The following is a 27706-nucleotide window of genomic DNA, read 5'->3' as shown; positions in this document are numbered from 1 at the left end:
GGAGAGGCTGGGATTGTACCTGTTTTCTGTTCAGCTGCCTTTGTCACAGAGCAGCTCAGTTCCTCTCCACTAGCAAATACCAGAATAAAATAGCCAGTATGCATGTGCAAATCCTTCTATCACCTGGTACTTCACCATGCATGTGTTCCAAAAAGGTACACTGGATCTCAGATCTCAACATTTACCACACCTATGTGTATAACTTTTCCAGCTGAGGCCATTATTGAATTTTTTTTTTTCCTTTATATGGGAGTCTTTTTTTCCCAATTAATTCCATATGAATTTGGAAGCGCTTAATTCATCAGGTCCAGTCACGTCGTTAAGGTTATAGATTTTTTTAAATAAAAGAGAATCAGAAATGCCTTTGTAAAAGTATGATTTCAGAAGCATGTTGAAAGGAAGCTGCAATAATTGAAAAGAACCCCAAATGATAAACAAGTTTTAAGGAATATGTTTCCAGCTGCAGAAGAAATATTTGTAACTTCACCAAAATTTGTCACTGAAAAAAACCCAACCTTTCATTAGACTGCAAAGATTTTGGGCTCAGGTTGCTTGACTGAAAAAATATCAGTCGAGGAATAAACACCGATCAAGTGCAACATTTACGATTTATGTATGTATTCCATCCAGCTGCAGTTTCCATAATTGCATTGCACAGACACCAGCCATTCAGCAGAGCACATCGTGCAGCAGAAGATGAGTTTGCTTTCTCTTTTTTTCAGCAAAGCAGCACAAGGAGAGCACAGCAACGGGAAGTGCAGAGGATATATTCACTTCCTCTCGTGGAGGATTTCATTTTCTTCTTTGCTGAGAAGACTAGTCTCCTTTGTCCCAAAGTATTAACAAATATACCAGCTCCCAATGAAGATAGGCTGCCCTACGTCTATCAATAGAATCTATATAGAATCTTTTCCCTTAGGGATTAATTCAACTTTTGATTCAATCTTTCTGAGCCTTAAATTATGATGTTACAAACCTCCAAGGAACTACTGTACTATTTGTGACCTTCTTTATTACTTTCTGCTGTTTGATAAAGTAGAGAAAATTGATTTATAGTTTAGTTTGCTTGTGAACATGGCATGCCAATGGCGAGAGTGTGACTCGCAGAAAAGCAGGGGAAGTTGGCGTTGGTTAAAGTTTAATATAGCGGTTTATTAATTAATGGTGGAGGACAATAGAATAACTGCATGTTAATCTTGAATGAGATTCTAGCAGTGCAACATGAAATAATAGTGATGAAGCAAGGCACCTTGCTAAAGCTGGATTTAAAGTTTTCAAAACATTTTCCTCAAGGAAAAAATTTGTCTGTGGCTTCCACTTCTTTTCCCTAAACCTCCTGCTCTTCCCCTCATGACCTGATGGGTGTTTTTTTGTTTTCTGCAAGCACTAAAGGTTAAAGGTGGTGGGCAAGGCCGAAGTTTTCCAAATGGAGCCTAAAATTAGGCGTTGATGTCTGTATTTGGATTCTTAGGCCCCAATCCAGGAGTCTATTTTTATTCAAAGCAGCCGAGCACTTGACTTCAATGGATCTAAAAACACTCGTGCTTAAGTGCTTTGCCGAATCAGGACAGACTTAAGCACAAATGTAAATGCTGTGCTGAATTTGGGCTCTAAATATGCGGTTTGATTTTAAAAGTGCTGAGAGTGGGCAGGTCTAATTGAAGTCAATAGGAGCTGCGAAATGCTCAGCATTTCTGAAAATCAGGCCACTCATTGAGGTGCCTGAATTTGATTTCAGGTGCTCAGCTTGCAGCATTCACCGGGGGAGAAAATGGTAACCCAGGAGAGCAGGCAATGGAAGGGATGATTTCTTAATAAATGAGATCCTGATTTTATGCAATAAACCTTAATAACATAAAATGAAGGGACAGGAGGTAAAACACAATACTTTCTGGAAATCTAATAGAGTGCTTTTTTTGCAAGCATTGAAGTGCTATGCAAAAATATTAAATGAATAAACAAATCAAATTAAAAAGCCTAGTAACTGGAGAAATATTGGGCTAAATTCATGCCTTGTGGAACAGCAGCACTAGTGATGAAGTACATCAGGGAAGGATTTGGCCCACTACATTTTGAGTATTAATTTGATCAGGAGCAGTGAGTCAACAAAGCAAATCGCACACAGCGAAGAATTTTGCTCTATCACTGTTGCAAGCACCAAGCACAATGGGGTGGATTAGTAAATGGTAAAAATGCAAAAGCTATATATTTTTTGCAAGTAAAAAAATATCATGACAGAGTATAAAGTAAACAGTAATGTTAGGAGCAGAGATGAGGTAGAGGGTGTTTGTCTTGAAAGAGGCAATTTTTTAAAGTGACTTCAGTGGTCCTCTCTACCTGAAGAGCAGAACCAGCCTGGCCAGCAGCTGCACACACCTGCGGTACCTTCTGAGGAACCCCCAGAGATGAGAAGGCTCCGTCAGAGCCTGTAGTGCTGCTGAGCCACAGAGACAAAGGGGATAGCGGTACCTTGAGTACCTGTGAACCAACCCTGGGCAAACCAAAGCCATTCCTTTCCCTTTTTATTGCGCATCTCAATGAGAGGGCTGTGAATACCATTTGCCAGCTATCCAGAAAATTCATGTTTGTCCACCTGCCCACCTCTCTGACCCTCCTAGCCTGTCTGCTGAGACAAAGAGGCTGGTAAAGGACAATCACGGTGGTGCTTCTGCCTAGTACAGATATTGATCATCTCAGGAAGGAAGACACCAACTATTTTAGACTTGTTAGTCCCTACTACCTGTACAACCAGGATCCAAGCATGGCCATGCAGAAAAGCCCTTACATTCCCCACCTTCTCCTAACTCAAACCAGCAGCTCCCCAAACTCCACTGAGCATTTTTCAAAAGTTTTCCCACGAGGTTTATGTTGGGCCCTTCAACAGCCCTGGGTTCTCACAGCAGAAAGGCAGATAGCATCATTCTGCTACTGAACTTACTAAAACTAGTGGTTCTGTCCCCGGCCCAGAGTGCCATCATGCAGGTGTGATCTGGAGTACTATCTGAAATCAACTATGACCATTAGGAAGAGTACCAGAAAACACAGTACATGACCAGCTGAGGGGGAAAAACCTGTCACTTGTGATAAAAAAGAGAAACAGAAATGGATTTGAAACATTCGTTTCCCTTTATTTGCTCAGTGAGGCTGATGTGTACTGCACATTAAAAAAAAAAAAAAAAAAATCACAGGAATTTTCATACAATGAGTTAAACCACAAAAGTACATGTAGAATTGGCAGGTGGAAAATAGCCCAGCTCGGGCTTAACTGATATCTCGCTTTCCCTGTTCAGCATAGTCCAACCAAACACTTGGTGTGTTCACCTACTGTACAAATTTTACAGTAGCTCCATCAGGTCAGTGATTCACATTATTAAAAATGCCTGTCACACAGGTACAAATTTAGAATCATCACATTATATTACATGGCTATTCTAGGTCATTTATAGATCAGATCTTATACTACAGTGACTGAAGTTCCCATTACAGCCATCAAAAAGGACACATAATCATTACCCACTGCACGCTCACATCTAAAGGGATGAGAAGAAGGTGTGGTTGTTTTGGTTTTTTTTTCAACTGACCCAAGTATTACACCCCAGAGGCACGAACCTTCCTCTCAGGGCTGCTCTTGGTGATGGCAGCCCAACTGCTTTTCAGAGTAGTTTAGCACAGGTATTTTTCTTCAATTTTAGGCTCCCTCTGTTTGGATTTGGATTATTTTATGTTATGTAGAAATTACTCTTTTACAGCTCTAGGAAAGACCATAGTTTCTAAGTACCAGTTCTGTTACCTGTGTTGCAGATGTGGTACTTACCACAGCATGAAAGCAGCAGTACAATCTTCATCTAAAAGACACACAGAGCTATGCCGCAATTTGCCTCCGGTGACAACGTGGTACATGTTCTAATTTGAAATGTTCTTGGGGGACAAAAAAAGAAAAACACTGAGTTTATATTTTGATGGGTTACCTACTACAGTGTCTACAAAGGATACAAATAGCTTTATTCAGCAATCCTAGCTCTACATTAATTTCACATGTAATTTGTAAATCCACAGAGGAAAGCCATCTTAAAGATGAGAATGTTTACCAGGCCAGTGAAAAAAAAAATTGACTCATGTCATTGTGCCTGCTTGGTGAAAAATAAATAATCCCCCCCAAAGCCCACACCAATTTATTCATGTCAGCAATGCTGGGCAAAAGAGAATGTGTTTAAAATTTAATCACAGAAATGTAAAGGCAAAATAGGTAATGCATCTGGTCCTTGAACGCGTAATATGATATACTAAATATTGATTTCTTAAAAATAATTTATTGCTTTTAATATTTTTCTTTACAACAGAAGATACTCAAAATCCAGAAAGGAAAATTGTAAACTTTTAGTTTGGCATTCACACAAAGTTAAAATACCTGCATTTTTAACCTACAGAGCAACAACAAGAATTATGCAGATTAAAGAATGTTACAGTTGTAACACAGAACCTTCGAAAAAGTTCTTTTTTTTTCTCTTTTTTTTTCTTTTTTTTTTTTTTTTTATTGCTATCTATCTACTGAGAAATAAGAAGCCAAAAAATCAAGCGAGCATTCGACAGGGCAGACAGTGGAATCTCTCAGAACACAATATGCTGGTGATAAAATGAATGCAGCCATCCAAATCAACTGCACTGGCACAGGGGTGGAATCGGTTTTCTATGATTGGGAGTGGGAAAGGAGATTAAATAGTTGGGTGTGCCATACCTTTAAGAGGAGTCATGAATGCCAAACAGTAATAGAATACCAAATCTATACATTCGCGAGCAAATTCCAGACTTCGCTGATTCAGTCTAGAGACTCCAAGTTCAGATGAAATTCTGATGCTCAGAAAAGCAGTAGTTTACTCTTGTGGTTTTTTTCCTTCCTGAAGTTTCTATTTAATTTAGCAGAAGCAATGTCATCAGCAACAATGTCATGGGCACATCAGAGGCCATGCTAGTGCATCGGAAAAGAAGAAGAAAAAAAAACAACAACCCACTGCTTCTGCAAAAGCTGAATTTCCAGATGAAGCACTAACTCCAAACTGACAACCGTCATGCATCCTAGGTATAAAATTTCCACTGGCCTTTTAATTATTTTAGTCATCTCATAATTTATAATAAATAGGATAATTGTAACTGATAAATATGTCTCTTTAGTAAACAAAGGAATGAAGGATAGGTATTTATACAGGATGCATAACTGTAAAAAATATAAATACCATCATTAAACTTTGCCAATGAAAAGATTACTGGCTTCAAGAACAGTGTTTAGACACAGAATCGCTGTAAAAATCATAGTGTACTTAGTACCTCAGCATCTTTTTATCAAATTAAAATCACAAAAATTAAAACAAAATAGCATTTTAAAAAGATTTTTGACCTCTAGTTCCAAAACTACTGTTGATACATAAAATAAAAACATTTCTGAATGATTACCCATCTGAGGGACTTTACATAAAATTATGATATCTCCTAGAAAAATTTAGATGAGAAAATTTCATTCCCCTAACAAATTCCATGTATAAAACTGCAAAAGAAAATCAAGCAATGATAAAAGTGTGAAAAAATACTGCAGAAGTGGTTAACACCTTTTGGGCTAGGATAAGTCTTGACAAAATTCTTATGTAAGCTCACCAAAGAAGGGATGGATATGTGTAAAGCGCTTTTGCACTCAGACACACGCACGCACGCATATACACAAACACCCCCTCACCCGCACGCTTTTCTCTCTTTTTTACAATCAAATATATATAAGCATAAGTTCAGCTTTCTACATATGTTAGTGTACAATAATTGTTTTGCCTCATATAATTACATTTGAATATTCTTGATTAAGAAAAATTCAGCAGTTTTTGAAAAGAAGGCTGCATTTACAGTGCATAGCTGTAACAAAAAAAGAACATCATCATACAGTATGTACATAAATAAAAATACTCCATTTAACATTTGTAAATACGCAACTACTTTAGAGAATGTGCACACACCCAGATAGTTATATCCAACTCTCATTAATAATGTAACACCACGTCCGCTCATTAGAATAAATCGCTGAACAAGCTGCACATTTGACCATTAACAAGGCTTTGAAAATTTTGCTGTGGAAGATCAACGTTGTAGACATTTACATGGGTGTCAGAATTAAAAGATGAAACTTCAAAATGTTAGGGAAGCTTGAGCCTTTCGTTTTCTCTTCTGCAAGGACTGAAAAAAAAAACCAACCACAAACCAACCCCTCCCCCAAAAAAACAAAGAAAGGAAAAATCTTAAAACAAAGCTAAAACAGATTGTAGGCTTCTGGGACCTGTGGTTTCTTCTGGATTGTCATATTATCACTATGTCATGAGAAGAAGCTTCATTTAAAAAAAATAATAATGCAGTGTCTGATTCCCAGACATCAGCAGCCATAGTTCTCAAATTTAGGGTTTTTTTTTTTGTTCATTTTTGTTCTCTTTTTTTGTTAAAATGCAATATGTACAGATTTTGCAGTTCATCGTTGTACGTGTTTCTCTGTGGAACTGCTGCCATGTCTCGTGGTTTGCATCGAACTGGCGAGGGAAGCCCGGCCGGCTCCCCCAACACGGATCCCCTGCGAAAGCCAAGCTGACACCCATGGACACGCATGTGCTTACTGGACAGGCATCCTGCCCTTCACTCGTTGAGCAGCTGTGTTCATGTAAACCATGGTTTTGAACAGAGAGTGTAAAGTAGGAGAAATTCCTAAGTATGACTTCTTAATTGTCCGTTATTGAAGGACGTGATGTCCGTGAGGTATTCGCCATCCCTCCGTTTTCCTCAGGTGTGATGCATGTTACCTACGCAGGCTCCGCTGTGCCTCTTTAAGTAAACTATCAAAATCCATGGAGTCATACTTGCTTTTAGTGGAAGCAGGATCAAAATCATCTGAGTTTGAATCTGAAACCCAAAGAGAAGCAAGTTCAGGTCAGAGGCAAGAACGGCTCTTGAGTACTTAATACTATTTTCTTTGTACAATGGTACAAACGGCACTGCAGAACCAATCCACTTGTGACCACAGCTTATACAGGATGATAAAAGCCCAAAAATGGTCATCAGAAAAGCTTTAAGTCTGGACAGAGCTTTCTGATACGAAGCAGGACTCAACAAAACAAGCACACCTCATTGCAGGGGGCATGCCATAAACTGCACGTGCATACAGAGCACGTAAACCAAAACCAGTTTCTCCAAGGACTTGAGCAACAACACACTGCTGTGTATAGGTCTCAGAGGAGTCCAGATGATCTCGATAGATGCTTCACTGAAAACTCCACCATCATTTTGCAACATGCAACGCCCAAGACTTCTTCTGACAAAGCTAATAGGGGGTGGCTCTGCAGGAAGCCAGGGCAGCCTGTCGGCAGCACGCAGGGGACACCGTTGTGCATGCCTGCCCTGCCTCGGGGTCTCTGTTTTTGCTTCTACTCTGATTTTTTGGGGCTTTGCTTGTTTAGTGTGTGCCCAATTCATGGCCAAGCCTCAGCATCACTGCACAATCTCAGGTGAGCTCCTCAGCTTTTTGCAGCATACGTGGGTGAGTCAGAGCAGGAGCAACCGTCCAGCTCTTGTGACCTGCGATACCCACTCCAGCTTTGCTAGTTGCTCAGACACAGATGTCAGTCTCTTCCTAGCACAGAGGAGGGATTGTGCGTTTGTGGCCATACCGTTCCAGAAGGACAATTATTGACATGGCTGCAAGCACTGAATTTTGGAGTAATCTCTGATTAACACTGACTCTCCCTGGCTCCTGTGTCACAGCTCCGTTACTAGAGTGCCCTTTTCTTGCCATTTCTTGTGTTGAATTAATGAGAACTCCCCATCTACCACTATAAGACATACTGTGCATTAAATGTTCATTACAAGTTCTGTTAAGACAATATCTTCTCACAGAGGAGAGGTGTTAAAACTTCTGACTACTATTTTCAAGTGTTTTCTTTCTTCTGTACTCAACCCAAGGCTGATTAATTCTCTCTGTCCTTGTACTAGCTCATGAATTTTAAAGTTCATCCTGCCATTTCCTTATGTAGCTCTACCAGATACTCTGCAAAATACAGGGAATGCAGTCTGAAGTAGAGAAGCTCAAGCTGTCAGCAGGACAAAGTGAAAATATCCTGCTCAGAGATACTCCGGGAATCCCACTTGGTATGGAGAGACCTGCCAGGGAATACTCCCTGTGATGAATAATGTTCAAGAGGGTTCCCTTCAGACAACTTATTTTAAACCCCAGATTTTCTGAGATACAGAGATGACCCTGGCTTCCACTGCTGAAGATAAGTCAAATCAAGTCAAGACTTCAATCTGGTTTTACTGTTTTTATCAGCCTACATTTTGACAAATGCCTTGCTACCTTTTATATTTTCAACATCAACCCTATATCTCTTCAGCAGTCAATTGCCTTTTCTTAGCTTTACATTATCGGTTTAGCCACTGAAGTGAATTATAGCATATTCATTGTGAACAATGCATATCATCTTTACCATTTACTCTGAAAATACATCAATTGGTTAGAAAAAATATATCTGTATTCACTTCCTGCATTGTACAAAGCTGAGGGCAGCACATACAAGATTTCATTAGCACTATGTTACAGGGTTATGAGAGATTTTAATGACTGTGGTCGTTTTTTCATAAAAAACCTACAATATCTGATTAATATAGATTCAACGGCAAAATGTCCCTTGCTATTTTATTCAGAAAAGAGTATCTCCCATACCTTTAGTCTATTTATACAGGTGTCAGGAAAGGTTTAACATTCAATGAATACTTTACATTTTAAAAGGTAATTAAATAAACGGCGAGTTTATGACATATTATAATATTACAGAGGACGTTTTGGTAGTCTGCATGGTCTCTTTCTGCATATACTTAACATTAGCATTCCTGCTGTATCAGTTTGAGCGTCTCCAAACATTGTTGCAAGGGGAAGCATCAGACCTTGGCCCAGAGCATGGGACAGAACCACACATTTTTGCCGAGAGAGGACTAGGACAGACCCAGGTGTGTTATCGCAGCTAGTATGCACAGCTGGGACTGGAGTTATCTCAGCATACTGAGGTCTGGAGACTGGTGTACACAGTGCCCGACATCAGGGGGACAGCAAACACCAAGAGATTTGCTAAGCTCTCCACAGGCTGGAGCCTCTTATGTCATGACTGGAAGGCCCTGAAAGGGGACACTTTCATACATAGATGCTTATGCATGATGTCAGAACTATCAGTTGAGACCCATGGCCTTTGCTATACCAAGAGTCGTATTTGGTCACAACCCCTTCTAGCTCTTAAATCTGAGAAACTATGCATTCTGTTTAAGGAGAGTCTCTGCAAAGTCCTACACTTCTACAGCACAACTCACGGCAATGTAAGAATCAATGAATTTTGGGGGGTGAGGCATCTACTTTGGTCTCTGTTTATTGATCATAGAAATAAACCGAGTCTTAGAACCAAGCAGTCATAGCATAGCAATGAATAGTAAAGTGTGCGGGATGTTTTTGCGGTGCTATCATTTCAATACGGGAATACTGGGCACTTGTTTTTGATAATGATGGAAATGAGGTTTAAAAGAATTTTCAGAGCCTGTAATATGTGAAAGAAGCCAGCTCAGATTACAGCTCAGATCAGTAGATTTTTAAACTTCTTGCAGGAAATGAAGATCACTTCCTTTAACTCCCCCAATCATTTAAGTAATATAAGCAGCAAACAAAAGAGAAGCAAATACTAAATCCTCCTGAGTTGCAAGCTTCCATTGATGTACTTTAATTCATATAAAGCAAAATACCTACCTAGGTCTGCATAGTTAGACTTGCAAAATTGCTTGCGTCCACAAAAGTACAGCTCAAAGTCAGGTTCATTTGACCTGCGTAAAGTGTATCCATTTTCAAGAGCAGCAAAGGCGTCACAAGTATAGCGGTAGGTGATGAAACCATAGCTGTCTCTGCAATTGAAAAATACAGTTGTGAACAAAAGCTGAAAAGAGTTAACACATATAGTGTAACCCCTTCCTGAGAGCAAGAACAGGAGATCCAGCAGTGGAAATGCCAGAAGTACTGCATCCATTTATCAGCATGATTGTTCTGTCATGCAGCTAAATACTTATTTCTGGGACAGGAAATCTCAACTAGCAAGATTAATAAATAAGGATGAAAGAAAATAAATAAGGTTTTGAACTCAGCATGTCATCTGTCACAGCACTTACAATAGTAACTCCCATACCAGTAATCCTACTGACATGATTTTTTACATATGGCAGCTCGCAAACAAGAAGTAATCATCTCAAAAGTTCTTACCCATCATCCTGCAAATTTACTGTGCACTCCTCAATTTCACCAAAAACTTCGAACCGGTCCCTCAGTTCTGTTCGGGTTGTGTCAGGTCTGATTTTACCCAGATAAATCACACGACGTTCCTCCTATTGAGAAACAGCAACAGGGAAGGCATATTTTTATCAAATGTGTAATAGAGATGGACCTCTACATATATGCTTGCAAGACACACATGGATGTGCAGAGCTATATAATGTATAATTATAGTTAATAGTCTCTTGTGGAAGACTTAGTTCATCCTGCTAGTAAGTGAGATAGTTCTCTCCTGGAAAGCATCTAAGGTATTTAAACGACACTGTGGTGTCAGGCGGTGTGCTCCTGGAAGGTTTCAGTGCTTGCTGTCACAGTTCTGCTACACACTGACAGACAACCCCCTTTGCATCCTGTTGCACCTTCTTCCCTTCTGCCCTTTCTACCACTTCCCCTCTACGACTGTAAACCCTTCCAAATCAGGAGCTCCCTTTCTCTTGTCATGTATCCAATACTGGGCAAAATCCATCTTAGTTGTGGAGTAGAACAAAGTAACAAGTAATTGCAGAAATATACCCTAGACGTGACAAAATGTGTAACAAACATAACATCATAAACTCAGATGACTCATTAGCTGACTCATTCGGCAATTAGCTTTTCTACCACATTCCATACCTTAAAAAAGAGGGAAAACTGTTAGGGGCTTAGAAGATAACTTTTATGAAAATAATTATTTTTGCATGAAAGCAGCAGAATAAAATATGCCCAGTGGTCACCATTACCTTTTCCTTTCCTAGGAAAAAGAACCTGATTGAATTCCCTGATTTTTACAGGCTAGGCTGTCATTTACATGTTCCTTTGACATTTGGAGCAAAGCATCAAAGATACTTTTAAAACAATTGAGTCACGGTCATACCCTTCCTTTCTGAGTGGAAATGCTCAGCAGAATGACAGAAGGACTAGGAAACCCTGTGAATGTCACTTTATGATTTTTTTGATGAACACTTTAATGAAGATAGAGCGCCAAGCAAAGCAAAAAGCAGAAAGAGATCTTCAAAACACTGACCTTAAGTTAATCAGGGCAAAGAAGCACCAGCTACACATGGCCTGGGTGCTCAGCCTTCCTGTCTCAGATCACCTATGGCCTGAAGAACCCTGGCACTACTGGCCCTACTGCTCATCCCCCACACATTGGTCCCATAAATCAAACCACCACCACCACATTCTCAGCTGGCGTAAATCTGTCAGTCAGTGGAGCAATGTCAGTTTAAACCATGAGCTTCGGCACCTGAGATTTGCACAGAATTTAGGTGCCAAATGCCAAAGGAGCTATACTCACTGTTGAGAATTCATGACTGTCGTAACCTGGAGGTGCCTAAAGGCTAATGACACCTCAACTGTGCAATGCGAAAGGCCCATGGGACCTAAATACAGACTTGCATTCCTGCTCAGAAACATCCTAGCCTTGAGAGATAGGTAGCTTATAATGTTGAAATTCAGATATAGCAAGAAATGGATCTTTTCCATGAGTCCCCAGAGAGGCATAAAGCACTAGGCATTCCTGGACCACAGATAAAGGGATTGAGGTTTGACCCAACACATGTAGAAACAGAAATTATCCTGATGGCTCTTCTTTACTTCTTTGAGCACTCATTTGAAATAAAGGGACCATCAGAATTCTTCTTAGCTACCAGGGTTCCAATTGTGGCTCCCCGTTCCCAAAAGAGCACTCCCTCCGGCGAACTGATTAATACAAAATAAACAATTTCTGCAGCAGGAAGCTGAAACTAATACACCTGCCTCTCAACAAAAACTCCTTCTCACTGCCACACTCAGTCACCTATTTTCACTGACACTTTTCCTGGCCTCACAAATTTCAGGGGCTCAGATCCAGTTAATCTAAGCTCCTGAGAAACGACAGTCAGTTCACAGATCCAGAAAACAGAAATCCAAGAAATCCAATTACTCGCACCCCAAAGCCCTATCCGCTGAGGTGTGGCCGAAAATGTGACCACTGGAACCACCTGGGTCCTAGCTCCCTGGTCAGCCCAGCAGAGTCCCTGGTTGCTCTACCAAAGTATGTACATGCTCTCCTTAATCAACAGGATCAGGTAAGTATCTCATTTAGATGCTCTAAACTACTGCTTCTTTTGATTACACGAGGAACCGAGGTGACAGCTTTGGTGGTCCCCTCTAACCCTGCTCGGACAGGACCTTTCACTTTCAAATGCTGTATCATCTGAAGTGTGTGGTCCAAAAGCTGTCCTTGTTCTCTACCATTGCAGTGCAGTCTGGAGAAGCTAAAAGAAGGATAAGTATGCTCATGGGTGGCCATAAATCCAGGGAAGAGGGGAACTTTACAGACAGCTGCTGGTTTTTATCTCTGTCTCTACTGTGTCCCAGTCCAAAGGAGTCTGGGTAGGGCTCCAGTGAGCTAGGGACTCTAGAGTGCAAGCAAATGAAATCTGCATTTCTTCCATTTTCCCCATTCTAATTCCGCCTACTTTCAGTATGGTTAGGTGCCATAAACTTGAAAATCAGGAAAATCTGCATATGCACAGTAATTACTTTTTCAGACTGTTTTACCAAATCAAGGATTTAACCGCACTGAAACACTTGATAAGAAACAATTCCATTGATACCTGCTATTGAACCTAAATGACTGACCAGATGGAGCAGAACATAACATAGCAGACTGTCTAATATACTTTAGCTGAGATAATACATCTCGACTGAAAAAACATAATGTTTTGCTCACTGACATGGAGATTGTTATATTACAGTGTGATAGAAATAACTATTGCATACTCTTCCATAAGACTGTGTGCATGCCTGCACAATTTTTCCTTCTTCTACCCCTCTAATAACTTTTATAGCTCTAATACCCCTTTAAGACAACTGTAATAAAGCAAAACTGAACAATTTTTAAAAAAGCCTGTTAAACTATCATTAAGGGAATAAGTTAAACCTTCAAAATTGAGGAAATTCAAATTTAAAGCTGAAATGCACCATATGTTCTCCAGTGTGCACACATGAGATGTTCTTTCAAGTATTTTTTAAGCAGAATGCCATGATGGTGGAATACACCGGAGAGCACAGGATTCATACAGCATTGTCTTGGTTAACTTTAGTTTATTTAAAGCAACTATGAAAAATGTATTTGTATTCACAGAGACACCTGCCTTTTATTCCCATTAATAATAAAGAGCTATACAAGCCTAACAAGATTACAACACACCTCTAAATGTTAAAGACCTTTATTTTATAATAAGTTACATCCATATGTCCGTTTATGCATATTAAGTATGCTTTTTACTGCACTTGTTAGAGCAGATGATATATGACTTAGGAACCTAGAGAATGGCAGTGAAAAGCTTTTGTTTTCAATTTAATGTGGGCAGAGGGAAGATGCAGGAAACTCCAGAAGATACTGTTCATATTTCTCTCCCAAAAGTGCAGTTGATTTATTTTGCATTGTAAGGTTTAAGCATAGTTCATTGATGTACCAGGTAAATAAAAGAAGAAGAGTCCAGCCACCACCCTCAGCCTCAACATATCTGTCTTCTTTTGGTTTATCTAAATTCCTTCATAATCTTGCTCTTTCTTCCTTGCAGTAAAAAACATTTGAATGGGCAGATGTGGCAGCAAATTTCAGACTGAAAAGCAGCATTTCAATTCTCAAATGAAAATAGTATTAGAAATGTCAAAACCTGAGAAATCAGGACCAGGATATACCTTACACATCTAAGGAGCAATAAAGGGACCCCTCATCCTGCAAAACATTTACTGATGCTAAGGATATTTTTGTGTTGCAAAGGCTTTCTCCAAAACTTTACTTTGTGTTCCCTTCCTCATTCTTAAACCTTTATTTCACATGGAAATAAAGTGCAGACCACTGGGCATATTAGTTTCCACAGGTTTTTTGCACTGGGCTAAGTAGCCTGTGGAGCTGAGGGCAGCCACTCCAGTGGTAAAACCCACAGTGCTGCCGTCCCTACTGCCTGTTGTCTGCACACCTGTGGTGCATACTTAGCTCTTTAAGAGCCAGGTAATAGTTCATGTGAAGCTGAGAGAAGAAATCCAGGGCTGTTTTAAAGCTGGGGTCTGCCATGGGCTTGTGAAAGGCTCTGCTGCTCCTGCCAGCAAGGGTGGCTGGCTGGGTGCAAGCCCCGGGCCTGCTTTGCCCTCCATACCCAGTAACCTCTGCTCTTCCAGTAGAAAGCCATGAAGACTTTTATCCTTAGAGCTGGAGGACAAATACCATTTTGAAAGCACAATGGGTGGAGTTGGGCGGAGTTCAAAGACCAGAAATGCTATGGATGGAAAAGACAGTAAAGCTTAAGATTCTGCCATAATAAGAATACAAAAAATTTGCTTTAGATTAAAGAAGAATTGTGGACTAAGTATGACCTGGGCAAGTATGAATGGCAAAAGCATGATACACAAAAACTGGAAAAGAAAGAAAGAACATCGCACAAAACTTTCAAATGCTACTGTGCAGCTGAGGACTGAAACAGATCAGCTGCATCAGTCTCCTTGGTGACTGCTAGAAAAACAGTGATGGACCAGCAGAACTCAATACTTTGGTAACCTGTTCGATCCATTTTCAGCAACTCATACAGCAAAGGTAGAGCGCTGGGGATCAGGACCATCAACATGAGCAACAACAAAAAAAATCCAAACTAAATATACAATGTACATTGGATCCTCCATTATCGGGAATGCACTCCATTATACTCTGACTCCGGTTTTAGACTTTAGAGAAGCCAAGCACTCATTTATGAAACCACCCTTCTCCTGCCTTCCTGTTGTAGAGCAATTTATTTTTTTTGAAACCATGTGTTTCTTTCCGCTGCAGTGGCCTCACAGCACATTTATTTTCTTATGCTTGTAAGCTCTTTGGGACAGGGACTCTTTATGCTTGTCTGATGGAAGCTGTCAGCACTTAGAAATGAAAAGCAGTAATGTTAATAGTAATTTTCCATTCAGGTATAAAAGCAGACTTTGTTATCCCTCCTAGCAGCAGTCAGAGCATGCAGCACGGATCCAGAGCACCAGGCTGCTCATCAGACACTTTAATCTCCCAGCCCTGCTGCACCATGCCAAAGAGGAAGCACAAACTGATGGCTCCAGAATTGAAACATGCTAACCGTATTTCTAGAGCCGTGTCTTGGCAAGTATTTGCCACATGGTCTAATAAGCTGCTGGAGTAAAAGTCCTGCATAGCTCAGAAATTTCCTGGGGTGTATTGGAAGAAAAAAGTGGTTCTCAGGCTTCTTGGCAAATCACTGTGATCTGCTTTGCTTGGGGACTGGATCACAGTTCCTACAAGGCCCTGAGCAGACTGTCCTGTCCTGCAGTTGCTCCTCAGTTTTCATCATGAATGTGTCTACACTGTGATCTGGTTAGCATTATTAAGCAAGTGTTGGTGGTAGATCATCCTTATGTTCAATGAGCAGCCACTCTAAAATGAAATGTCAACCCAGTGAAATAAGTCATGATCAAGCTAAACTGTGCTAAAGTTTGTTCCATGAGCAAAGGAACCACAAACAAAAGCAAAAATAAAATGAATGAAAAAAATAGTTCTTACTCTCTAAATGGAAAACAGCTTGTGAGCTTCACCCATATTTTTCAAATGTGACTGCTCAAAATTAAGACCCCAATCTATAAAACAGGCACCGAATCTCCAGTAATCGGAGAGGGGAAAAGAAAAGGAAAAGGAGAAGAATATCACAGTACCTTTTGAAGTCAAACTGCCTGTGTATAGATGTAGGTCTAGACAGGAATTCAGGAGCCCATGGAGGGAAATGCTAGCCCGGGCTCTCCGTTGCTCTGAAGGCACCGCTGCCATGGTGGTGCAAGCAAGACTGAAGGGGCAGCCATTTAAACATGCTCCCGCCAGAGAGCACGAGCGCAGGCTTCTGCAACAAACCTCCTCAGCATTCCGCCAATATGCCTTCACATCTGCCAAAATACGAGCCGCCTGCACAAGCAGAGGGCCCTGCTGCACATATGGTTTTGACAGATTAAAATATGTGAATTTTTTCCGCATTTGTTTTTCCTAGATTTCCCACTCTGCTTGTCACGTGGAGGCTGATTCTAGATATTGAACCAATAATACTTGATGGATTTCAGCTCAGTCGTAATTTGTTTTGTTTCCACTGTTCATCCTTTCTACAAGTAAATCCTGAGATCATAGCATGGTGCTTGTCATGAAGAAAAGTCACCTGCCCTGTGTAACACCTGAGGCATTAGTACTGCCCAATTTTAGGCCACTCTTTTCAGTATCTGGAGGGACGTGACCATAAATCAATTCATGCAGCAAAAGAATGAGCTAGAAAGAGAGTAAAAAATTCCCCAGTGCAGACAGCAAAGAAATCTAAACTTAGGCGACTGTAGAAAGAGTTCAAGTAAAAGAGAGAGGAGATTCTTGTGGCTGAACAATAAATGAGTTGAGCCCCTCAAGAAAGAAAACAGTGACACAGGAGAGACCCATAAGCCATGCTTCAACAGACTGAAGCATTGGAGGTTCCATCTGAATTTGAGGAAAAACTTCATTACTTTGAGGGTGCCGGAGCCCTGGAACTGGCTGCCCAGAGAGGGTGTGGAGTCTCCTTGTCTGGAGACATTCAGGACCTGCCCGACACATTCCTGTGCGATCTGCTCTGGGTGAACCTGCTTTAGCAGGTGAGTTGGACTAGATGATCTCCAGAGGTCTCTTCCAACCCCAACCATTCTGTGAAGCCAAAAGGAGTAAGAAAAGGAGCAGAGAATGCTAGAAATAATACAAATTTTATCACTGACTTCATGGGCTTTCCTTTCTCTGCTGTCCCCTAACCCTCACTTATTTGCACAGGGAGTAAACTGGCATGATTCAATATAGATCTTTAAAGTAAAAGTGCTGATAGACTTTGGATAAAGGAGTTAACAGGATTTCATCTACATCTCCTGTAGCTCTTATACACAGGTGACCGGATTAATTTTCTGCAATGTTCTATTTATTGATATTTATTTTTTTAGTTCTGATTTACTGATGTCCATTAATAAATAATTTCATTAATGAAGTTAATTATCTTGACAATGCTCAATTTAGAAAGAAAATAAATTCAACCTTGGTTTTGAAAAATCTAAAATTTTTAACACAGTAAGTTATGACGCAGTGTATCTGGAGCTTTTTAAATTTATTTTCTTTCCTTTCCTTCTTTTTCTCTTGATTAGCTCATTGCCAAATATTTGTTTGTTTTAAACTAAATCAAATTTCCTGCCTCCTCAGGCAAATTCAGGTTTTTTTATACCAGCAAGGTACCGTAATTGAGAAGTAGCAAGATACACCCATGACAGAGGTCTACTTGAATCTCTAATTTGTGTTAGATCTACATGAGAACAGGCTGTGTAAGTTACGATTGCTGGAAGGTAGTGCTCATCTCTAAGCAGATGGAAGCCAGATATTTTAAAACTAACTGCAACAATTGACTTAAATATAGCCCTGTCTGAAGCCAAGCAAAATTATTCTATTGCCTTCACTGAGTTGCAGATCAGCACAGCAGAGCATGTTATGGCTCTAAATCTCATGGTTTACAAAATATACGTTATCACCCACACTTTGTAGACAGGGGCCCTGAAGCAGAGAAAAGTGAAATGATATGATGAAGCTCACTAAGAACAACAGCAGCAGAGACAAGAATCAGAAACTAAAGGTGTCCATTACTCCCCAGAACTTTTTGTTGCCACAGACTACACCAGCCTCTGCCAACCTCTGTGCACTCCCAGTTCTGTAGCTATTAGAAGAAATGCTACCAAGTGTGTGACAAATTACCTTTTACTACAAAGTCCACTAAAGCACTGGAAAAAAGATCTATTTCTTGTGGTGAGCCCTGGACAGACCACTAAGGGAAAACCTGGAAACGAAGGTGAAGTGTCCCAGACTGCCGGTTCATGCAAGAGCCAGAGCACCGCCAGAACAGCAGTAATGGCGCAACTGAATGGAAAGAGCAAGACACAGAAATCCAAGCGGAAAATGTTAAGGCAAGCCACCAAAGGGGCTTAGCAACTACTAGGAGTCCAGATTTATAGCAGCTCCCAATTTAATTTATCAAAACCATCACACAGTTGCCAATGGGGAACTAAAAAGGGGCAAAAGCCACCTGTCCGTTTAATAGCCATTCTTCCATCCTACAGCTACAACAGCCAAGAGAGTTGCTCAGCCCCACATGGGTATTTCCTTCGCCTCAAGATATTTCAGTTCTTTCACACAGAACAATGATGAACAAATAATTAAATAATACATACCCATTATGAAAGGGCCAGCATAAAGTGACATTTTTAAATTGCATCATGTCTTCAGACTATTTATTTTTCTAAAAATAACTTAAAAATTAAGCGAGCCATAGACAGAAAAAAGAATTAAACTCATGGTTTTTGATCGTAGTTTTGAATTCTGTCATCTGCACCCTCTACACAGACAATTACAGCTACTATGAAAGTCCAGCAATTGGTATGTAAGCTGACTCCTTATGCTCTTTATGTAAAAAAGAAGAAATATAGATAATAAACATTAATTAATGGTACTCTGGTAGGTGATATATAGTATAAAATGCAGGTTCACTGATACATCTGTGAAAGAAACAGACTGGTTCACTTTTAGTTGTCTGTTGTCAAGAGATGAAACCGTTTTCTAGTAAGCCCTTTGTATCTGTTGACTGTGAAAAACATGGAGAGTTGCAATTTATAGAACCTGAAAAAAATAGTATTGTAATAACAAAACACAAATTGTTACAAAAACATGTATTTGCCTAAAATTCTAAATACTAAGAAATACACATAAGTAGACTTTTGTATTTTTTTTTCTTTTATAAAAAAGGAAGAAAATAAAGTCTGAGTTCTAGCTTTAGGTATCTATGAAAAGAAACAGAAATCTATTTCAAAATAAAAGTTATCTTCACAGTGCTTACAATTGCTTTCTGCCTCTGTCTCTCCCTTTGTTTGGCCCTTTCAGATTCCCGTTTTTCATACTCTTTGCGGTATTCTTCCCTCTTCAGCCTTTCATGCTGATATTCCTCATAGCTGTCATATCTAGGAAACATAACTTAGTCATTAAATCAAGCACCTGCATTTGTGAATGTAAAATTAGCAATACAGTTTCTGCAAAGCTTTGTTATCTCTTGAGAACCAGCTGCAAAGCCAACCAAATGCACACAAAATACTCTACCTGGGTCTGCGACTGCACGGTGATCTGGATCGCGATCTTGCATGTGAGGGAGAACTTCTGTGTGCTCGGTGTCTACAGTGGCTGGACTCATAATAGCAACAAGATCTGCAGGAAGAAACACATTCACTTCTGTCATTCAGTTTGAATCTATTGACACAATTTTCCATCTCTTCCCTGAACTTACAGTTTTTTCTAAGCTACCAGTGAGATTTCCCAGTGACAGTTTGCTATGTCCTAGTCGACTAAGGGGTCTCAGGTGATTTCCGCCACCCCCAACCCCTTCTGTAATGTTCCTTATTGAGAGTAACACAGAGCAGAGAGTCAGCCACTGTCAACTTCATCTGATAGGGAGTGCAGCTAGATTGGCAGTGGGCAGCTCACAGATAATGGGAAAGGTTAGTTGTGTACATCTCTCACCAATTGCTCTGCCGCTGACCTGACTGCCTCCACTCAGAAAGTGTAAACTTAGCAAATTTAAAGGATAATGGCAACAAGTGTTTCTGTAGAAACCCCGTAACCTTCAGAGTTAATCAGCTCAGGAGCGACAGAATGAATTGCGCTGGATTGAGCTATTTCTTGTCTTTTCTCTCTTTCCTTTAGGTTGCTTTATGTTTTTGCTGTTTTTCTTCTTATTAACTATGAAGATGATACATGAATTTGCTGTACTGTACCTTGAAGAGGATCTGCTACAGGGCGACCTTGATCTCGATCGGGAATATGGAGAACGGGAACAAGACCTGCGTTGAGGAAAGGACCTTGATCTAGAGAGTGTCCTTTGGGATCTTTGAGAAAATAAGGATTTGGGTGGAGACACTGAATCTCTGCATGGAGAGTTAAAAGAAGAGCAAGAAGGCGATACATCAAATAATGAATAGGCTTGTGTCCCATCCCAAGGGTAGCATAGTTTATCACTTTCATCTTCACTGTCATCGAAGAGACCATCCATTGCTAGTCCTGAATTTATAAACATAGGTAGTTTGGAGAATTGTTCATTACTGTAATCACTGTCCCTTAGTTCTCTGGTCTTATCTGCTTCTTCATCAAAAACAGCTTGGCTGGGGTGACCAAAATGCTTATTCAGTTCAGCCCGAATTTCCTGGTCTTGGAGCTGTTTTCTGTTATTACCATGGGATCCCTGCTTACTTGTCTGTAAAGTCTCTTTCTTGAAATACTGGTCTTGTTCTAAAGAAGAACAAATCTGACACTGCCACCCAGGTGAAGAATCCTTACATTCTAGTTGTGTGGAGTCCTGAAGTTCCTGGGATATTTTAATGTGTATTTCCGATTTTGAATTCACAGATTGACAGTAGTCATGGTCACCAAACAGCCGCAAACTGGGCCGTTTCGTCTTTCTCTCCTCATGTCCACTGGACAGTCCTGTAGTCTTGCTAAGCTGTACGTACAGCTCAGACTGTTCTGGACCCTTCTTGGTTGGGTTATTTCCTTGAGAACCAGAAGACTCACTATAGCGGGGCTTTTTGGAAGGTGGTACAACAGTCTTGCATGATGACTTCGGCTTAGGTGAAGTCCTAAAAGGATTATCCTGGTTGGCTTTATGAGGAGGGGTCGTAGGTGGAGTTAGGCCTGAGGGGAAAAAAAGGAGGAACAGAATATTTTTAAGCACACATACAATGTTTATGAAGGTGGCTCATGTGTTTCTTTAAAACAGATACAAAGCAAGACTCATTCTGTGTCACTTTAATTTAACACTGCTAATACTGGGAACAAGAGTTTTTAGGGTATGAGACACCAAAGGTCTGGTAATAACAGCAACAGTACTAATGCATTGCCATTAATCTTCAGCATCACTTCTGCCCCTCCCCTTCTTCCATGACATACACCTCTCTTTCTGTAGATTTTGACAGAAAAGATCAAGAGATAAAAATCAAAAGAGTTTTTTGTTAAAAATCAGAAAAGTTTTTGATCTAAAAATCAAAAGTCAAAAGAATGGCACCGTCAAAAACCTAAAGAAATTATCACACAAAAACCTGAATAAAAGCAAGCCTGAGAAAAATAAATGAGTGCTACCAAAGGAGCCTCGGTAGGATGCAGAACTTGAATACAAGGCAGTACAGCGACTCTACAACTCAAATGCAATGACTCTTCGTCTCCACAGTCCATTAACTTAGTAAACCATTGCTAATGTATGTATAAATACATTCTTGCAAGCATAACTAATACATTTCACCTGAAATGTGGTTCTGCAACTGAAAACCAAGTGAACAGGACAACTGCAACTGTAAATAATCATTGCATTTAGAACTAAGTATTAGTGTGAGTCATGAAGCAAGGAGTCAAAATGAAACAGATAAGTATTCAAAGACTAAAAATATCAGTAACTACCAGGATTTTTCACATAACTTCAATAGATTATATCGCTATGGTGAGACAAAATTGCAGGAAGGACTAGTGCCCATTTGAGTAAAACCTAGGAATCAAAGTATTTTTTATAAGGGTAGAATATAACTCTCAATATTTTATGTAGAAATCATGGAAGTTCTTCAGACTTTACAAAAGAGTAACACAAGACACCAGGAGACAGTAACAGCAAATTGCAGCCACTCTTCAGGAAGGTACTTAATATATTATGTCTGAAAAAGGTGCTTCCCTCCAATTGACCCTAATGTAATTTAGAAGTATATATGCTTAAAATTAAACAAATTAGGCTGAGATTAGGGAGTTGTCCTAGATAATCCAGACCACCCTTAAGTGCTCCAGCGGCTGATGCTGCCCAAGATTTCATCTTCTAGCCCAAGCAATGAGGTCTCTATTAATTTCTTAGTGAGAATGAAAAAGGAGGGCAGAGACACTTACAGGAAATGTGTATTTCATACATGGATACAGAATTTTGTTCTGTATTTTTAACCACGCAACAGCTCAGCAGATCAATGCAAATGGAACATGTTTTATAGCGTTTTGCTGTAAAGAAGGAAAAGTGTCCATCAATGCACAGTGCTCCCTAAGGAGCGTAAATGGAGACTGGGAGTCCCATTGCATTAGCTGCAATGAATTTGTTCCAGGAGAAAAGACGACAGGAGTACCAAGGCATGAATACTTGATGTGAGGGAGAAGCTTGATTTTTGTCTGCACATTTGGAAAAAATGGCTATGAGCTATCATGGATATGACTTTGCCTAATGTCACCAAAGTCAGAGAATCAGAGGCAAAGGTAATGACACCTAAAACTCTAGTTACCTCAAATTTGAATTTAATAGTGAAAAAGTTTAGTGCAAAGTCATCACTGTTAAACTATTTCCTTTGAGTCCTCAACTTTTAATTCCTTCCTGAAAATTCACTTGAGATAGCAGTATGTTTTTCACACCTTGTCCACCCTCTCGCTAGCAAATATTTTGACTACCAAATGAATTTTTGGTAAAATAAAGAGAACAGTCCTCTTCAAAATTCTGCAGTAATAATTTCTGGGTTAAAAATTTAGGCTCCGATTCAACAAAGATTTCAGTAAGCAAAGACTCTTTTATATAAAAAAAGTTTAGAACTGTCACTTTTACTCATGAAATTCTACAGCCCATGAGCAGCTGTGGGTTTAGTTACTGATTTTTTGGATGTAGTTTTAAAGAAAGAATGAAGCAGAATATTAATTCCAGCCCCCGCTTCGTTACAACTTACAACCACTCCACAAAGAACATGCATATTGAAGAATTTCAGGCAAAGAAGTGCCAGGGATAATCTAATATACAAAATAAAATATTGTTTCAATTTCCATTTCTTTAAAGCTAAACACAGAGCACAGTGATTTCCAGAAGCCTACCAAGGAGTCCAACAATCTTTATAGGAGAGGGGGAAAACACCAAAAAAACCACCAAAGCACCCAAACAAACACAAAAACAAAACCAAAAAACAACACACAAAAAATCCCTTGCAAAAGTACAGGCTGAGCTAAATTTACTGGCACTTCACTTGCTGGCAAAACTGTGCTGGGGACAGCCTAAGAAAGGGCTTCCTCGTGGCATTTTGGCTTTTTTCCTGGTTTTCAGCAGAAGCAGGAAGCGCACAGTCAAGTAGAAAAAGATAAAAGTTGGAAAACATTCATTTAACTTCTGAACAAATATCCATCGGGGGATGGAGAAGGGAGGGAAGTTTTGAATTCATGTCACCACTGTGGATTCCACCTTCAGCGTGTCCCGTGACCAGTGTCCAAACCGTGAACTTTGAGAAAACCAGTTGGTTGCAGACTTGTTCATCTTCACACTAAACCCTGGTAATCGTCACCAAGGGCCACGATCCCACATCAACATCGTTACAATATTCTATAACCGTGGGATTATTTCATACGCGCTGATTTCTCCACCCATGTGTACATTTTAGCGTTGACAGCACAAGGTATATTCTGTGCTCTCTCTTGAACTTAGCAGGTTTTGACAGATTTATGGAAGGACAGATGGCCATTACGGGCTGAAGGCTGACAAGAGGCAGTTCAGAGCATTGTTAACACACTTGCACAAACTCTCAGCAGTGCAGCGCTGTGCAGAATGTAATTCAGACTATAGCTTTTTTATTGCTGCCTATTTTCTTTTGTCAAAAGAGCCTGCTGTGCACAGCAACAAATGGCTGCCATTACCCAGAATGTAATGGGTGTCAGACAAATCACGTAACACAAACAATCAAGAGTATGTAGGTCATATTTCAACAGAGCACAACCTTAGCAATATTTATGATTACTGCATTGAAATGTGCTCTATAATAAACAAGTACCTCTACATCACTCACACTTATGTACTTCTGCACAGCAAATCTGCTAGAAGTGGTACATACTCTACAATCATCCCCCTTAAACAGTCTTTTTTCTTTTTAAAGTAAAAGGCAAGTATTTTTTCATTACATGCTATAAAACCATTTTCTTTGTAGGGACTTTTCTCTAATTGAATGGCTTTGGTAAATGGTACGTTTGCACTTTGCCTGGCTGTGTCTGTATCCTACGAACTCGCTCGGCGATCTCGCTCATGAAAACAGCACTGCTGCCGAAGCAGCCCCGGCCTCCCCGCCTCTGTGCAACAAAAGGTGTTTGCACGTGTGCTGACTCTGCCGCCTTGGCAGGACGGCTTCTTTCAAGGAAGTCTCTGGGAGAGTGAAACTACTTCTGCTACATTTCAAAGCTCCACTAAAAAACCCTTAGTAACTAATTTAGCTCAGCTGGGCTGATAAATTAGGGGACTGCCTTTGCATAAAACATGACATCTTGACTTTTAAGGACTGATTTGCAATGCTGTTTTACATAGACACCGATCTTTCTAAAACTCTGTTAGCATTTAAAAGTTTCATGACGTTTGTTGTGCTTTGAGGGGGCTGAGAATTAGTGTCTTCTGGGGAACACAGCCCTGGAACCTTTCTACATCTGCACAGGACTTTTGAGAGGCATTGAAAATGAATTCTTTTGTACCTTTTAAGTTTGAAAATGGATTGTCAAGGGAAACATTGTTTGAGGCCATTTAAAACACCGAACACAAGACAACAGCTCAGATCAGTAAAAGAATCAGAAGAGCTTTTGTGTGGCACAAGATTGCAGAAGCCAGGAAAATATAATAAAACTAAACAGCCATCATATAATAAAAAACTACATGCTCGTTGAGTATTCAGTTTAATCCTGTTGTCAGTGCTGCAGACAATAAACACAGATGTCTGAAAATATCAAATAATTTACTAGATTTCATTCCCTCTGGACAATTCTGCATCTCACATCTCATTTTATCAGAGATCATTCTAAGGTCAAACAAATTCTTAAACAATGGATTTTAAGTATTTGTTCTGACAACTAAGAGGCAACACAGATCTAGAGGTGGGCAAACAGCAGGGTACAAGTATCCTCAAGAATGCTCATGAATTCTAAATCACTATTCAAGCTGACTGTGTTCATACAGCTTTTCTGTCCTTTTTTTTTTGAGAAATTTTGCACCCAAGAAAGACCAGTGAGGAGTTTTATGCTTAGGTAAATTACAGGGATCTGTGTGCAAATATGAGACTTTTCAACAAGTCACCTGTTGTAGATAAGAAGGTGGAAATAGCCTTCCAGTTACTGATTGAGACTCAAGCATGTAAACTCACTTTGTGCACTTACATGATGGTTTCAACTACTTAGTAGTGAAGGCTTAAAAAGACACTGAGAGATCAGAGAGAGATGAATTTCAAACATTCAGGAGCCACACCATCCAATTTCTGGCATTTAGAAGTCCAGCAGAAAGTCTAAGACAATCACGGGGGAGACCTCAGTCACTAAGAGACAGTCACTCCAGAGGGTGAGTGATCCTCCTGGTCCCTGTGCCTGCAGGTCCCCCCCAGCCTGACTGGTAACTAAGGGGAAAGAACCATCCCAGGTTCCTGGAAGACATCAGAGAGTTTCCAGCCCACAGCCCCTTAGCAAGGTGCTGGTAACACAGCCAGCTGTGGAAACAAAGGGAGAAGGACCTCTTGCAAGTCCCTTACTCAGAATGAAACTTGTCTTTTACACAGAAATTTCATTCACTACATTATCATCACCTAGGACTCCCTCCATATCATGATGTTCTGGTCCATCTTCCTCAGAATAGCACCAGAAATCAGCTGCAGAAGTTGGGATTTTAGATAGCAATGGACTTATCCCTCTACCAGAGGCCATTTATTTTAAGTGCATTCAAAGAATTCTTATGTGTGGCTTGAAAACACTTAAAAAAATACTTGTTCCTTGTAATTTGACAAATCAAAGTTTTGACAGTTTAGGGAGGACAAAGTTACATTCTAGACTACTAACAAATGCATTCTAAAGCAAGATATAGCATCAATAAGAGAATAGTTTCAGTTTGACTTTAGATACATGAATCCAAATTGTGTGTGTGACGAAGATTGATGGCTCATGTGTGAAATGCTTTTATTTATTTATTTTTCTACTCTATAGTTAATTCATCAGTGAGGGAACCAATGTTGTTTTCAGCAGAGAGATCAAGGGAGCTGCTATTTATATTAAAATACTTTGTGCTTCGATAGTGCGAGCAGCACTGCTAATGGTCTTTTCAATTCGGCAGTGAGATCAAGGCAACTCCTATTTAAATTATAATAAATAGTGCTTGTACAGTGCAAGCTGCCCGATATAAGGACACTGAGCAATGCGGTTATCTGGATATAATTTGGAGTTGCCAGGGTCTTACTAAAGAACTCCAAGGTATTATTAATCACTACTGCCACTATTTTTCCTTTCTTTTTTTTTTTTTTGTGGTGGTTTGTTTTCCCTGAAGTGGGTCCCAGTTCTGCCATGATCTACTCACATACACTGTAAGTTCTTTAGTACTTGAGGTTGTTTCTGTTATGTACTTGTCTGCTTCCAGCACAGACTCATGACACAAGACACTATTGCAATACAAATGAGTTAAAAATACATGCACGACCACTTATCTTTTTATAGAAATACATATATATATATATGAATATACAAATAAAGTCTATGTGTATGTGAAGGCAGAGATTAATTCTGCTACCAAGTGATTACATACAATCTCCTGAAACCTCCTCACCAGGGATTGTGAAGACCAGAGCAAGAACAACATGAAATCCAAGAGCCACCATCATGTAAGCTGTTGGTAACACTACCCCAACTCCCTGGCCACACATGCTCCAACAACTCTTTTCTCTTCCTGATTATCATCAGTTTGTTTTCTAGCTAGACTCTATTTACTTCCGGAGGGAAAAGAAAAAAATCACGTTTTCATAGTGGAACGTTCCTGTTCACATATTCATCCAGTTGTGCTGTTTCGCAGCTTCTGACACATTTTTTAATATGGTAGTTCTGGTTAGACTGTCTAAGAGAACTACAGAGCTGTTCCATTTCCTCCTCTGTGCACAGCTGATGGAGTGGAATGAATTTGGTAATATCAAGGCCATTCCTGTTGCCGTTCCGGAGGCAATGCTAGAGAATTATCCAGGGGTCAGACCAACCCCCAGTTTCCATCTAGTAAGCTGCTAGGGAGAGCAGGCTGCTGACTTTCTGGCCGGGAGAAAACACTGCTCCCCCTCCAGTGATTTCCATGGCTGCCTGTACCACTCTGCGGAACTCACCTCATCTGCCCCTTTCAGTTGGCAGCACTAAGCACTGACTTACCAGCGTGCTTACAAATGGGCACCCTCATGCAGATTTGCTCTCCAGTAAGACAAAAGAGGCTCCTCCACAGTGCAGGCCTACTGGCACTGAATGGGATTATCCTG

The 27706-nt window shown here is 40.1% G+C and overlaps 1 protein-coding gene across 3 annotated transcripts in view; it reads right to left on the bottom strand.

The window, feature by feature from the left end:
• Positions 1-4382: 4382 nt before the first annotated feature.
• The window catches only part of PPARGC1A (PPARG coactivator 1 alpha), a gene marked incomplete at its 5' end in the record, with an annotated part of 168642 nt that continues 145318 nt past the window's right edge, over positions 4383-27706 (bottom strand). For 2 of the 3 annotated variants that reach the window (XM_082050544.1, XM_082050546.1), the window contains 6 exons: positions 4383-6924; positions 9803-9954; positions 10307-10428; positions 19264-19384; positions 19521-19625; positions 20192-21104. In XM_082050544.1, coding sequence (XP_081906670.1) covers positions 6821-6924; positions 9803-9954; positions 10307-10428; positions 19264-19384; positions 19521-19625; positions 20192-21104 — 1517 coding nt within the window. In that variant the 3' untranslated portion in view covers positions 4383-6820. The remainder of the gene's footprint in view (positions 6925-9802; positions 9955-10306; positions 10429-19263; positions 19385-19520; positions 19626-20191; positions 21105-27706) is intronic. The other variant, XM_082050545.1, reaches the window with a different exon arrangement.

Source organism: Streptopelia decaocto (assembly GCF_964273445.1).
Source record: "Streptopelia decaocto genome assembly, chromosome: 4".
NCBI lineage: Eukaryota > Metazoa > Chordata > Aves > Columbiformes > Columbidae > Streptopelia > Streptopelia decaocto.
The sequence above is the reverse complement of the archived record's forward strand: the minus strand, read 5'-3'. Positions and strand labels throughout refer to the sequence as shown.